Source organism: Pelmatolapia mariae, linkage group LG16_19 (genome assembly GCF_036321145.2).
Source record: "Pelmatolapia mariae isolate MD_Pm_ZW linkage group LG16_19, Pm_UMD_F_2, whole genome shotgun sequence".
Taxonomy (NCBI): domain Eukaryota; kingdom Metazoa; phylum Chordata; class Actinopteri; order Cichliformes; family Cichlidae; genus Pelmatolapia; species Pelmatolapia mariae.
Genome location: NC_086241.1, coordinates 67,874,225 through 67,890,158, shown reverse-complemented (window position 1 = coordinate 67,890,158; position 15,934 = coordinate 67,874,225). Strand labels below are relative to the sequence as shown.

At 45.2% G+C, this 15,934-nt stretch overlaps 1 protein-coding gene across 4 annotated transcripts in view; it reads right to left on the bottom strand.

The window, feature by feature from the left end:
* The window catches only part of arhgef10 (Rho guanine nucleotide exchange factor (GEF) 10), a 43,304-nt gene that overhangs the window by 9,591 nt on the left and 17,779 nt on the right, over positions 1–15,934 (bottom strand). For all 4 annotated transcript variants that reach the window (XM_063500024.1, XM_063500027.1, XM_063500025.1 and 1 more), the window contains 10 exons: positions 15,711–15,856; positions 15,421–15,605; positions 12,289–12,404; positions 8,999–9,126; positions 7,525–7,625; positions 7,122–7,243; positions 4,776–4,862; positions 3,830–4,056; positions 3,583–3,740; positions 927–1,069 (listed from right to left, as the gene is read on the bottom strand). In XM_063500024.1, the coding sequence (XP_063356094.1) occupies positions 927–1,069; positions 3,583–3,740; positions 3,830–4,056; positions 4,776–4,862; positions 7,122–7,243; positions 7,525–7,625; positions 8,999–9,126; positions 12,289–12,404; positions 15,421–15,605; positions 15,711–15,856 (1,413 nt within the window). The remainder of the gene's footprint in view (positions 1–926; positions 1,070–3,582; positions 3,741–3,829; positions 4,057–4,775; positions 4,863–7,121; positions 7,244–7,524; positions 7,626–8,998; positions 9,127–12,288; positions 12,405–15,420; positions 15,606–15,710; positions 15,857–15,934) is intronic.

Sequence of the window (15,934 nt, the reverse complement as noted above, 5' to 3'; positions counted from 1 at the left end):
CGAAGGCTCACTACGCACAACAGCACCAGAGAACGATTCGTCCGACACACAAAGGCGTGTTATTATTTGTGCTGTAAATGCTTTGAGTCGCAATCACAAACATTTCATGCACGTCTGCTTCACTCTGGATCCTTCTTTCAGGTATTGATCTGAAAAAAAAAATCGTTTTAAATATCTGCAAAGCCTTTGTGAACAGAGACCAATAAACTAGACCCATTCCACCAGCGTGGATTACATAATCTCACCGTGTGGGCAGGCTCGTATTTGGCTAAGCAGAGTTCATTCAGCGTTTCAGATAAACGTGGAAATGAGGAAACATGCAAATAGACTTCTCTGTTTTTATTTGATTAATCTTATATTCATCAGATGATTCAAGTTTTAGAAGCTCAGTGCTTCTGCTGCTCCGGCTGACTTTTAGTTACCTCTGTGGACAAACTGTAAGTGTGCAGTGAGCAACAGAGAGCCATACAGGCAGGTGGGCCGACATAATGAGCTTAATGAGGCTAAACTGATTATGAGTGAGTGCATGTCAGAGGAAAGTTACTATTCCTGGATCCGCAGCAGGCGCTTCCATTCCCTGAATCCGACCGGGACACACACGGAGCACCATTCATATTCCCGGACTCGGGAGGGAAAGTACTGGGAACAGTATTAAACATTTAGACTTGATGGTGATGGTTTTTCTTTCATTACTGGCGGGCACAGATACTACTAACTTATTTATTTTCTGGAGACACCGACTCTAAAGAGCGACTCAGATTTCCCACAAACATGACAGAGCGATACGAGGCAGACTGTACGTTGATGTTCACGGGCGGGCTGGGGCAGAGACGCAGACAGGAAGCTTTGTTTCCTCCACACGGAGTCTATCTGCCCGTTTCTGATGGACATGTGTTACTACTGTAAGAGAAGCCTGGGTGACATACCTCTACAGCGTGTGCGTGGGTGCTGATGATGAAGACCTGTCCACCCGACGAGGCCCAGAGGTGCTCCTCCACAGCCAGCATGGCCTTCACAGGGAGCACTCCCAGCTTCAGTAATTTGGGCTTGTCGCTGTTCCACGATCCATCTGTGAGAAGCAACGCAACAGCTCAGCAGTCAGTTAAACTCACGCCACACAAGCTACGCACAAACGCAGGACGCACACATCCACCGAGGAATATCTAAACATCTGAAGTCGGTTAAACTGCACAACAAGTAAAGTGAAACGACCGACCCGTCTTAAGATTTATTGCAGCTCCATTTATTTATTTATCATAGGGACCATAAACCGAGAGCTATTCTTCTTTTAGTGGTTAAGAAGAATGGGCTGCACAGTCCATAAACAATCCCATAATAGTGTGTCTGTCTTCATAAATGTCATCTGTAAAGGTCATCTGCATCTATAACTGCTCCTGCCGGTAGAGTGGCCATTGATGGTTTCTCCATCCTTCACTATGATTATAGATGGGCTGCGAGCATTAGTCAGAGCTGCGCCGAGTCCCACACACACCTCCTACACACTCTGTTCTACATGTGCCCGGGCACCTACAGCACCAGCTCTGCTGCAGTCAAACACCCCCCACGGTGGCTTCATAAATCAGCAGCTTACACTTCTGCAGCGCTTCTGCTTTCATCTAAATTCAAATATTGAACTTGTAAACATGTCGGAGAGTATTTGATGCAAAAGCCTCCGAGTGAACGCGAATCCAGAGTGCCTCCACGAGTCCAGATTCCACATTCCCTCGGCTAATCTAGACCAGGAAGCGACTGAGGCCGCCTCGCCGATATTGTTTGTTTAACAGAAGCACAAAGGCAGCCATTGAAGGGAGAGGGATGGTGTTTCAGAGGCAGTAAGGGTGCCTCAGAAAGACTCAGGAAATAAGGTGATATTCTGCTGAAGGAGCTCGGCGTATGTTACTGTAATAGTCACGCTGTGTAGGTGAGCGTACAAGAGAAAAAAGGCAAAAGGAAAGACAGCAGTGCCAACTTGCAGGCTTATGTAAGTCTTCTCTGCTGTGCGTCTGCCCACATCTCTTCTTTCTTAAACTGAAGCATTTCCTCATGTTAATGTCAGCTACAACAAAGTGTACGTGTGAGTGCACGCAAGCAAACGCTGAACGCTCCAGAAGCAAACCGATCGTTTGCCTTCTAACAAATATCACTGTGGACAGGAGAAAGTGGGTGACGGAGGGCAGCGGCACACAGAACAGACCGTCTGTGACGTATGACCTTTGCTGAGTCACTGCCTCCTTCCTCCATCTCTCTCGCAGACAGAAAGTGACTGTGGCTGGACCAGGCCGACTCCACAGCACAGGAGCTCAGCACTGACAGCTTTGACTGACAGCTCAACAAGAACATTTGAACCCGTTTGCTTTTTAAAATCTTTGATTTTTTTAGGTTTATATCAAAGATTATAAACTCATAAGCTCTGTGCTTCTCTGGAAGTTTGATTTAAATGCTAATCAGGCACAAGCGCAGTCAGTCACCGTGACAAAGGACTTGAGCAGCATTACAACACGAGTGTGGGGAACAGTTTCCCCACCAATGTATGCAGGGTGAGTCATCGTTTTAGCATCGAGCATCATGTTCCTGAGACAGTGACGGAGCTGCTGATGGGTAGAAATCTTACATATCAAACTCTGAGGGCTGGCTTTGCTTCTGGGAATTCATTTTAACACACAGGAGGCGATGAACGCTAACAGGCAGCTACTTGAACTGGAACAGTTAAACCAAAGGTCAGCGCACCATCATCCTGGTAACTGACGCGAGGACAACGAAGGGAAAACGGCTGCGTACGAAAACAAAGTCTAATGAGGAGTCAAAAAAAATAAAATTCCTGAGCAGTTACACACAGGGAAACTGCAGCATGGCAGCGTGAGCAGCGAGAATAGCTTTCCTCGTGTTTTCTGTCCTCGGGCCATCATCCATAATCTTTCTATCACTGCTTCTATCTCAGTGCACACAAGCACAAGAAAACAGCAAGAGTTTACTGTCGTTTGGGTCGATGCAGGGCAGCGACTGAGTCACAGAGGTGAATCAAACACGCCTCAGTACAGTGATGCCCACACGTACATTTGGCAGCCAAGAAGCACAAGGACTGTTCCTCCCGTTGGGCCTAAATTTGTACTCATTCTCCATCTGATGTGAAAGAAACAGAGACAGAATTAGGAAGAAGCTCAGGCTCCCTCTGTTTGCACCGCTATGCAAGCCAAGAAGAGACGGAACAAAAGAGAGAACGTGCAAAGCTGTGGGAAGAGAGCAGCTCGGAGTGTCGCCGCTCGTCAGGGAGGGAAGACGTTAAATAGGTCACTGCTGGAAACAGACTGCTTTCTCCAAGACTACCAAGCAAATGGAAACAGAATCTCAACGTACAGCAGAGGAGACCCTGACCTCTGACCTCAAGCCTCACAGTTACCCCGGGATTTCCTCGCCACCGAGTCTCCACGGTGCTGTTATTCAAAACTGAGTCACAAACTGCAGGTCTTGCACAAACGTCACATTCAGCCATCACCAAATCCATTTACAGCTACTTAGAAGTATCAGTGAACAAAGTTTTACACAATTTGAAAAGTCCCGCCCCGGGACAGGTGAAACACACACCTTTTGATCTGGAGTAGATTGCCACGGAGCCGCTGACCAGCCCAGCGTACAGGCACTGCTTCCTGTACACCAGGCTGGTGACAGTGGACTTGTCTGGGGTGAAGAAATGCTGTAGACGCACCTTCTTAGACCGCTGGCTGCTCTTGTACACAATGATGCTAAAAAAGATAACATTATATGAATAATCATATTCCACGATGGAATTCTGGGACACGTCTTTGTGAGTTCACTCTGTAAGCGTCTGCACCTCCCCTCCTCCATGCCCAGGCAGACACTGGGGGTATCGCTGGCCTTCGCCGAGGACACCTGGTTATCGTCAGGGACGTTTTCGCCGTTCTCCTCGCACTGCTCAGCTGGGACGTACGCCATGCAGAGAATCCGGGACTCCACGTTGAAACACTCGGTCACCTTAGGGCTTGAGTTCTGCATGGCCACTATGGCAATCTGTCCCATCTGGTTGGTGCAACTCGCAACCTGGACCAAGATAAAGAGACCTTACAGTTTAACAGATGATCTGTTTCATCTTTAACTGTGCAAAGCTATTAGCAGGAACATGATTTGGCCCAGTTCTGGCAGAGCTGCTTACTAAAAATAGTCACCCAGTAGTTCAGCAGAATATACGGCTGAGGACAGTCTGAATGTACTGAGGAAAACATGATGAAATCCTGAAATCTAAAAGTCTTTATTACAGATTATTGTAGTAACAGTTTAAATATTACCTCACCGTGTTTATATATCTGCCAGAGCAAAGGCTGCGTTCACGTTTAAAAGGCTGCGTTCGCTGTGATTATCATGGTTAGGAGAGCCATTGTTTGCTTTTGGGAGAAAACTTCAGCACTGACGTCATAACTTTGAAAGCCAGATTGTCTTTCTCAAGAAGACGTTTTAAGACACACACAGCAAAAACCCACCGTCTGCTGTGCTGATGCATTACAGTGGGAAAAGCTCTGTGCCAGCCCTAAGAGCCAGACTCACAGAGACGTGGTTGAAGTTAAAAACTGTCACCTGCTGGAGATAAGACGACTGGGAGACCATTTGGCAACACAAGCTGAGACACACTTAATGTGACTTTGTGCTGCAGCACTCAAGTTTCAGTTCACGGCTCAGCCTCCATCCACCCTGGCGTGCAGTCGTAGGTTAGGTAAGCTAACTTATGACTTCATTTCTGGATCGTGCATAAAAAAGCGTCTCACCCAGACACATCCATGTCCCACCACTGGGGTGTCTGCTGTGCTGTCTGTGTTGATGTGGGGCTCTGGGTTGTGAACAGCACACTCCACCTGCCACAGAACAGGAAAAACACCAGAGTTTATCTGACGCGTTCACAAAGAACGCGTCAGACCTCGAGGAGACCGTGAAGTCTCCTCGAGGTCCTCCTGAGAACAAGCATGAACGTGTTGAAGAGTAAGGACACGTTAAATTAAAAAGTGTGTTTGTCATGAACCGGCTGTGTAATGCTTAAAACACAGCTTTATTAGCTGAATGGAAAATAATACAAAAACACACTGGGACACCGAGAAACACACAACGCTGACATAAACAGGACAACGAGGGAAGCGAGAACACACAGGGAACACAGCTGACACGGATTAACATGACGCTGCAGGGAAAGCAGAACTAAACACACGGAACATGGAAACACGAGACTTTCACAATAAAACAGGAAACAGTGGAACATGAAGGCAGGGGAAACAGAATGAAACACGAGGAGGGAAACAAAACCTCACACCACAGAGACACACACACAGACAGAGACACACACACAGACAGAGAGACACACACACAGACAGACACACACAGAGACACACACACAGACAGAGACACACACACACAGACAGACACACACAGAGACACACACACACAGACAGAGACACACATACACAGACAGACACACACACACACAGACAGAGACACACATACACAGACACACACACACACACACACAGACAGAGACACAGACAGAGACACACACAGAGACACAGAGACACACACACACACACACACACAGACAGAGACACACACACAGACACAGAGACACACACACACACACACAGACACACACACACACAGACAGAGACACACACAGAGACACACACAGAGACACAGAGACACACACACACACACACACACACACACAGACAGAGACACACACACAGACACAGAGACACACAGAGACACACACACACAGACACACAGGGAATCTAATAATCAAGGCGCTAAACAGAACGACGTAGGCACTATAGAATAAACTCAAGGTTAACAAAGTGAACTACAACATAAAGCATGATACAAAATGACATCAACATACAAGAAAACTCGGAACTCAAAAAGCTTCGTATCGTCCTGAGATTTTTTCCCACCCTCCTGTGCTCTCTGTGTCAAATCTGCATTTCTTTTCCCAAATTCAGTTGCTTCCTGTTTGTTAGTCTTTTGTCTGCTTTGGGTTTAGTCTGAATCCCTTTCCTTTTTCGTTCTCTTGGTGAGGTTCAGCTGTCCTCCCAGGTGTCTCCGGTCTGCCCTCATCCCTCATCGCTGTGCGTGTCCCTGGATTTTGGATTCCTTGTTTCTGGCCAGCCTTTGTGTTGTGTTTTGTTGAGAGCAGCGTTTATTTCCTGTCTCCCGTGTCCAGCATTTGTATCCAAATCCTGCCTGCCACACAGCCGTACGTGACGGCGTCGCGGTGTGTGAACGGTGAATTAGACGTCCCAGATTACTGCTTTTTCCCACCAAAATTTCCTCACAAGTCAAGTATAATTCAACTTTGCTCTGAGCAGCTGAATTGTAGTAAGAGAAGTTTAAAGAAATCTGATGACGCTGCAGAGGAATTCTTTAAAACAGGAAAATTGTGTTTCAAACTGACGACCACAGTGTTGTTCCACCACAGTGGGAAAAAACCAGTCATGACATCTTTGAGCTAATTTCTCAAGTTGACTCACACAGAGGGATTTATGTGTCTGTTTCCAAACATGCACAGAGCAGATAATCATGTATTTACAGTATTATTGATCCAGCTGGTCAATCAATGACAGACAACAGCAGGTAAAGTGTTTTAATAATATTAAAAAGGTGAATTCATACTTTGAGTGATTCTTCCACCTTATTGGCTGTTGCATCCAAACTGAGCCACTCCCCCTGACACTGAAGACCAAGTCAGAAAGTATCAACGTATACAAGCTACAATTTTTTAGCTTAATTTTCTACTCTTGCTGCAATATCACATATTTATAGATAAATGAAAAGATTAACTGCTGTTTTTCACACCAGCAGCAAATCAGTGAACACCACAATCACATGCAGTGTGTTATTTTTCACTGAGTGAACTAACACGACCAAAATAAAACGACCTCTAATCCATTCGGTCAGGTGAGATTATTTTAGCCAGCGCTGCAAGAAACACTGTATTACTTCAGTGTGGCCTGTGGTACCTGTGAACTACACCTGCGACAGTTATGTGGCATTATTGTGACACAGCTCGAACCAACTGATCCACTGAGTCGCTGCACAGATGATCGAAGTGGAAAGAAATCAAAGCGCCTCACCTTAAACTCCTGCAGTTTGGACATGACCACGGGCATTTGTTGAAGCAGCAGGGGGTGTTTCTGCTTTTTCATTTGATTTCCATCATCCTCTGCAAAGAACCAGCCCTGCACATTGTCCTCCTCTGACACACACACACACACACACACACACACACACACACACACACACACACACACACACACACACACACACACAGTTCAATGATGTGAACCACGCAGTGAGCATAAGGAACTGTGACACAGCTTCCTTGCTCTAATACATCTGAGCAACTACTAGGCAGTAATTTATAAAACAGATTTAACATTGCATATCTAATATTTACGATTAATAAAATGAATGATCATCATGTATAAATGCAGAAAGAATAAAAAAAAGTAAGAGAGGGCTGCAGGTGTACTGTACCAAGAGCCAGCTTCGCCATCTGCAAGTTGCTGATCCATGACTGTTTGATGGCTGGGCTGAGGGTATTGAACACTGCACTGAAGTAGGTCGGCTTCCCCGTCCTGCAAAGAGAGACGACCAAATACACATGAATAAAAAATTATTACTCGATTATTTCAATTTTATTTATATAGCGTCAAATCCCAACAACAGTTGGCTCAGGGCGCTTTATAGCGTGAGTTAAAGACTCTTCATTATTACAGAGTTTGGCACTGACAAAAAGAACGGAGGCTGAGTCCATCAGAGGGACGGCTCAAGGTTAGAGAGGCGAGGCTGGGCTGGATCGGACATGTGCAGAGGGAGAAGGGTGGATGTATTTGACAGGGATGATGAAGACGGAGCTGCAGGCAGGAGGAAAAGAGGAAGACCTCAGAGGAGGATGATGGATGTAGTGAAGGAGGACATGCAGAGGGGTGGTGTGACAGAGGAGGATGGTAGGGCCGGGGTGAGATGGAGGAAGTTGATCCTCTGTGGCGACCCCTAAAGGTAGCAGCCAATGAAAAAAAGGAAGATTTTAAAGTGTCGGTCTGCAGACAGAGATAACAAAATAACATCCGATTTGTGCCCAAAAACCTTCAGAGATGTTCTAACGAGATTGTCCTCGATCACGTGGCAGCAGCGCGGCAGCTCCGGGCCTAAATTAGCATTTACATTCCTCTAAGCGGCACTTTAACGTTTGAATATTCCTGCAAACAGAGCAGTCGACTGAGCAGAAGCACTGCACTTAAACACCACCTGCATCACAGGAGAAGGCCCGTGTCAGGCTTGAATGACGTCTGCAAATGAGCCTGATTATTGACCGCTGACACGAGGACAGAGCGAGAGGAACGCAGTGGAAATCAATACCAATTATCACTTCTGTAAGGATCTCGTGTGCACATTATATATTTATATATATTCCTGCTGTGTGCGGGTGGAGGGCTCACTGCTGTCAGTGCCTGATGCTGAGACGTGTTTCTGAGAAACGAGGGGAGGGATTAGAGAGCTACAGCTGCCTTTCCAAACATACCCATGGATAATCTCACCGGCTAAATGTAGTCGGGAGAAAGCGAGAGGGCGAGCCAGAAAACAGTTACGCTCACAGGGAATGTGAAAAAGCCAAAACAAGGTGCACCCTTGGGAGGCCACGTGCAGACTATAAGACGGCGTGTAGATGTATGACATGAGCATTTGCATTCAGCAGCAGCTGGGTAGACTGTGGCGGCCAGCACTGATGCAAATTTCCACTGCTGTGATTCATGCCTCAGATTAGAGCTGGTGCAGAAACCTGTTTATCCAAACAGGCTCGAAATACATCCAGAGATGGGGGGGGGCAGACGGGGAAAGCAGGGTAAAGGGGGATAAAGGCAAACCTAGGATAAACATGAACTCCTGGGGGGGTGAGGAGGATCGAGACATTGAAGCCTGAAGCTAAAAATGTGAGAAAAGCACAAACTTGTCTTGTTTGCCAGGCAGCTGGAGCTGGATCCTACACCGGTCAGCTGCCCTGATCTCCTCCTCCTTCTTCAGTATCAGCCTCTGGAGTCCTGATACCCAGTCTTGGGCCACGGTGGGATTTACATTCTGCAGAAAAGAATAACGGAGAGAGGAAAAACAGAGCAAGAGACAAAGGCAGAGGAATGGAAAAAGATTTAAGAGGGAGAAGGAATGGGAATAACAATGGGCCATGGAGGTAAACGAATCCACCTCAGAGTATCACATCATCAATAAATCATAACATCATTTATTTAGAGCCATTAGTGCGATTCAAGTTAAAATGAAAGCTATTCCTAAGAGAATCCGCTGCTAATACTGTTATCTGCACTGACTGAAGCCAAAATAGAAAACAGCTGTCACTCTAATGCGATCTAACGCAGAGCTATTACTTATGCAACTTTTGACACGTCTACTTTCTAATTCTCGACGACACGCGCTCGAGGAGACTTCCAGTTTTCGACGCTTGTTGCAGCGGCCAAGTTATTATCATTAGTTTGCTAAATAAAATGCTTTGGATGAATCAACACGTCTACAAATGTTGTCTCTGGCTTAATGTCTCATAAATTATTACAGCGGCACAGATTAGCTCAGATACTAAGCATCTGCACAAACAGGCCAAGAATAAGATTCTACTTGGAACAGGAAGTAGCAGGAAAATCAGGAAAACCCTGAAGTGACATCGAGACTTGACACGAGAAGAGTTTTGGTAAACACTTCTAATTACGAGAAGTCTCATCATTTAGAAGTTTGTTTTTTTAGCAGTGCTCACAAATATCAGACCATCGTCTTTCTCTCCTTTCCCTTTGCATCAGTGTCCAAACCTCCCGTCTCTGACACACGTCTCTCTGAGAGCTTCTCTTCATCTGACAGATCTACGAGCACCACACACACACACACACACACACACACACACACACACACACACACACACACACACACACACACACACTAGCCGCTTACCCTAACCATCAAAAGTGAATGCCTAACCCTGACCCTTAGCTTCAACTTAACCATAACCCAAATGTAACCCTGACACTAAAACCACATTTTGAGACTCAAAAACGCCTTCAAACTCGTGGCGACGGCATTTTGTCCCCATAAGTAAAATAACATTCCAATTTGTGGTCCCCACAAAGATGTCTAAACAAGTACACACACACAGACACACACAGTCTATACTAAATCTGATTGTAATGACTTTTTAAATTATTTTGTTAATAAGGTCGCTGCCGTCAGGTCAAATATTTCCCCATCATCCTCCCAGTATCACACTGACACTTTGCTTACCTCTGATACCTGCTCCTCTTTTACTCCTGTTACCTTACAGGACATCAGTGCTCTGCTTGGTCATGTGAAACTGACTTCAAGCCACCTTCATGTACTTCCTCCATCATTTTTCATTAGTGTGTTTGACTCTATTGACCCCTGCATTCTGGAAATAATTAATACTTCTCTTTATACTGGCTCAGTTCCCAGCTATTTTAAACAAGCTATTGTTGAACCAATATTAAAGAAACCAAATTTGGACCCATCTCTTCCAAGCAGTTACAGGCCAATATCAAAATTACCGTTGGTGTCAAAGATCTTGGAAAAAACAGTTGCAGAACAACTTAACAACTTTTTGGAGAAGAACAATGTTCTGGACATTTTCCAGTCTGGTTTCTGTAAATTACACTCCACTGAAACCCTTTGCTTAAAGTGTCTAGTGACATTTTGATGGCAGCAGACTCTGGAGAGTACACCGTTCTGCTTCTGTTGGATCTCAGCTCTGCTTTTGATACTGTTGATCACAGCATCATGATAAACAGGCTGAAGGACTTGTTTGGGATTACTGGTGTTGTTTTAAATGGTTTATGTCGTATCTGTCTGAGAGATCCTTTACTGTCTGTATCAATCATGTGTTGTCTGAAACATCAGTTCTGCCCTCTGGGGTACCTCAAGGATCTGTTTTAGGTCCGATTCTCTTTTTGCTGTATATACTCCCTCTAGGCCAAATTATCAGACGTTACAATCATATTTCTTATCATCTCTATGCTGATGACATTCAGTTATACTGTTCTTTCAAAACTTCTGACTTTTATAAATTGTCGTGTTTAAATAATTGTCTGTCTGAGATCAAACAATGGTTAAATGACAGTTTCCTCCAGTTCCTCCACTGTACCAGTGTACCTGCACATGTGATGTGACAATAAAAGTGATTTGATTTGATTTGATTTAAATGCAGATAAAACAGAAACCTTAATTATTGCACCTGATCACATGCTCTCAGTTTTTTAGACCCTTCATTTCAGTCTATCAAACATGAAGAATTCTTCTCAAACTGTCCCTGTGGTGTCCACTCTTGAGGGTGACCTCATAGAAGTGGTCCATACGTATAAATATCTTGGCTTTCTAATTGATGATTCTTTGACCTTTAAACCTCACATAGACAATCTTGTGAAAAAACTCAAATTAAAATTGGGATTTTTCTTTCGAAACAAATTTTGTTTTTCCTTTGAGACAAAAAACTGTCTTGTGAATGCTACATTTTTATCTGTTTTAGATTATGGTGATCTGCTGTATATGAATGCTTCTGCCCAGTGTCTTCAAAAGATCGATTCAGTATATCATGCTTCTTTACGGTTTATTACAAACTGTAGGGCTTTGACCCATTGTTGTGATCTGTATGTTCGTGTGGGGTGGCCTTCGTTGTAGCTTTTAATAAATTTTTTCACTATTTTATATTATTTTATTTGTATTTCTGATTTTATTGTGAAGCACTTTGTGATTTTTATCTGTGAAATGTGCGATATAAATACATTTTACTTACTTACACACCTGCTTACACCCCACAAGCACAGGCAGGCTTGTGTGTATGCACAGCTACACGACATGACAGGTTTGAACAGTGCAAACCGAGATCCAGGAGACTCCTCATCCTCCTCAGACAAACTGCCCACACAGGCACATTTCACAGCTTCAACATCATACAAACACAGAGCAAACTGGTCCTTGTGGACATGTGAGAGGAGGCTTAATGAATATGATTTTAGGTCCCTAGGTACGCCCGTTAAAAGAACATTAGTGTGTGTCAACTCTCACAACCTTCCAAGACTATTAATAGACAGGAAATCCCAAAAAGCTCCCATGTTTTAGACTCATGTTCAGTTTGATTTTCCCTAAAATGTCGGGACTTTACCTCTGAGACCCAGATTTTTCTCAGACTGACTCTATTTTAGACAGAATTAACTGTATCATGCAGTGGAGTACCTGGTAGTTTCCCTTGAGGCTGCCAATCATGGTGGAGATCTGGTTGACCAGGCTGAGATCATGGATTAGGTTCTGCAGGTCTTGGTAGAGCTGACCAGGGCCCATGTACAGTTTATCTACACAGAAACACATTTTCAGGCGGTTGGTTCACATCAAATCAAATGTAATAAAAGTGTAATAATGGCTCACACAGTAGCAAAAGAGCAGCAGTGACTACAATCCCAAATTAAAGTATTACAAACGGACAGCATGGTTCAGAGGAAGCTGAATGAGCAAAGTCAGGGTGATTAGATAAGCAGTTAAAAATGTTGTCCTCCCACAGGGAGTGGTGACAGCTCTGCAGACGTGGCAGTAATTCTCACCCCTGTGAACCAGCCAGCGTTAGCTTTCAGGGGACACACACCTAATTCTGTTTGTTGATGCATGTCAGTGTAAATCATCCTCTCTGTTCCTCCCTCCTGTACCTGCTCTATGTGGGCGGAAACAGGTTTCCAGCTTCCCGTCTGCCCCTCGTGGAAGCTAGTAATCCTATGTGATGTTATAGCAACTGTTGCAGTTCTGCATCTATGGGAAAAACACTGCAGCACAGACCGGATTAAAAGTCTGTCAGGGCACCGGCCTCCATCGCTCTCCGTCAGTCAGCTGATCCGGCCATGAAGAACAGCAGCAGAGAGCACGAGGAAAACACTCGCTAAGTCTGTGTGTGAAGGTCTGCAGCGAACAAAGAGTTAAACTGCAACTCTGGGAGATCCAGAATGCCTTCAGCTCTGTTTGCGTCTGTTATTCTTCTCTCTTCTTTCATCCTCTCGTACAATAGTCACAAAGTCTGACTCCGACTGCAGCTCCATGGTAACCCGGCCCGGCTCCCTCACGACTGGGCGTTCGGGGGAAATCTTACCCCCGTTTGTACATGACCAGTTCGTTGGTGGTCTCTGTAAGAGTTACTCTGAAACGTTTCCCTCTGAGTTTGCCTGCATGAGGCTGTTCAAATACAGCCATCTTTACACATGCGTGAGCACTACTGCCGGGCCTCCTGTAGACTATATTGGTTTTTGGTTTCACTGATGTTTGCATGACCTCCAATTCAATCGCAGTGATCCCAAAATATATTTAACATGTTTATTTACTTGAAACAATAATGATATCAGATGAGGAATTTGCTCTTGGAGTGTTTCTGGTTTTGGTAGCGTCTGTGCGTGGGTGTCTTTCTGTCTGCAAACACAACAAAAGGTTTGAAGTTTTATCAGAATTTATTTAAGTAGAAACTGCTTCTTGTTGTTTCAGGCTCGTCTAAGGCAGCTGCATGCACGGCTCATGTGTCTCTTTAAACACTGTGACCCAGGAGGCCGAATGCAGGTCGGGACAGGAATAAACCTTCCTCATTGAAACATTAACATTTGTACATGATTTAAATGTCTTTGTTTTTATTCTTATTGCTAAGAAGCCCTATAACCTCCATATGACTGGTCTCTGTGCTAACTTTCTCCCACCTAAATTAATATGTATAAACACCATCAGTACCATTTCTTGCTGTTTATTACGTGTATTTACTAGCAGAAGTAATAAAGCCCAGGCAAGAATATAACCGCATCACAGCAGCGACCATTCCCACAGACTAGACTGGCTCTGTGTAACCCATTTCAAACTGGGGCCAACCTTGTGAATGGCTCTTTGTGAGAGCACCAACTGCCCAGATTTTTCTAACAAAACCGGCCCAGGAGCATCTTCAGAAGCAGGACAGTCACCCCAGCAATTACACGCTTCCTAAAAACAAACACGTTATCTACAAATGACACACTGGCTGTGAGAGCCGCAGGAAAACATAACTCCAAATGACCAGTGTGCACGGTGGTCTAATTGCAGTGCAGCGCAGGGAAGAGATGAACTAAGCAGAGAGACATGAAAACGATGACATCATAGCTGGAGAGTCCCTGCGTTGCCTTCACTGCAGGCTGGTCAGCGAGCGGATTTTTGGCTGCACACACGGGGCTGAGAAAACAATTGTTTCCACTCGTTAAAAGTTCCTGGATGATGCACACATTTGTAGCACACACACACACACACACACACACACACACACACACACACACACACACACACACACACACACACACACACACACACACACACACACAGTTGTCCAGGAGCTTTTAACACACACACGCACAAATCAAGTTAGTGTGGAAATAAGTGCATCACAGCGAGGAAACTCTGATGTATTAATGTTAACTAATGTAGATAACCTCAACATTAAGTTCCATTACATCTAATTCTGTTTGCAAGAACAGCCCCATCATCTGTTAACATGCTGGACTCTCCATGGGAGACAGATGATGTGAAACAGTGCAGTGGAGCGCTCGCTGAATGCAGCTTACTCTCAGGGAAAAAGTAAAAGCACATAAATAGCAGGTAGAGAAAAGAAGAAGGTGTTTAAGTAGCTGGTGCGCAGCACAAAGGTGTGGATCAGAGATCAATGAGACAGTGTGACAACTGGCAGGAAAAGTCTGACTATTATATCAAAGTATTTGAGAGAAGTGGAGAGTCAGTGAGCTCCAGAGCGCAGTGTGTAATCAGCGGCAGTAATTACAGCCCGCTGAAGGAGCGAGCCTTTGACCTCTGCTTGAATTCTTCAAACTTTGGACAAACCAGGGAAAATACGTAATCAAAGCATTGCAGCAGACACCCGGCAAATTTAAACACAGATCGAATCCTGAAATAAAAAGTGCAGCGCTGCGACCACAGAATGGGACGCTGTTTTTAGGCCTGCTGTTTGTCTGGTCTGGGCCTTTTAAAGTGGCCGAGCAGCTGTGTGTGACGGGGAACCTACTGGAAAGACTGAAATCACCCGACCGGCAGCCAGCAAAGCTGAGGACTGCAGAGGGGAAAAAACACACATGTGCTGGCTGGGAAATAAATATTTCCGCTGATGTTTTTAAGAAACGGTGACAGTTTTCAACTCGGTCTAAGGAGGTCGAAGCAGATGCAGTTCCTCATGTCAGAGGACCAACCCTCAACTGCAGATACCGTACAATCCACTAAACTAATGACTGTTACTAGATTTCTGCCAAACAGAGACACAAATAAGGGCGAGCAGACAGATTCAAAATCCCTGACTGTGAAACTGCGTCGTACTTGGCTTGGCGCTGATCACCACTTTCTCGCCCGAATGAGGAGCTGGGAAGCGGCCGGTGTCGGCCATGTCTTCGCTGGACCCGAACTCAAGCACCTCCACGAAGCTCAGAGGCACGCTCCACTTCAGAAGGAACTTCTGGTCAAGTGTTACGCTTCCACTACCACTGCCGCTGCCATCCGGAAATCTGAAAAAGAAACGAGCGATGAAAACGCTTTGGGTTATGTTGTTACGAGAACCCCCCGATTCTCACACAGGTATGTAACCATCTCTGGGTTGTGGTCTCCCTCACCGGATATTGGGCGTGGCACACATGAGCACATCGTTGAGCAGGAACAGGCGTCGCTCCTTGGTTTTGATGATTTCCCCACGCTCGTTGTAGACCGTTTCCACCATGTCGTCTGAGCGGATCAAGTAGCGGCTGCCGTTACTTAGAAGCTGATGACAGAGATGATACGCTACATTAATGCTCTGTGAAGACACTAAACAAAAGCCCAGCTCGGAGAAGGAATACAG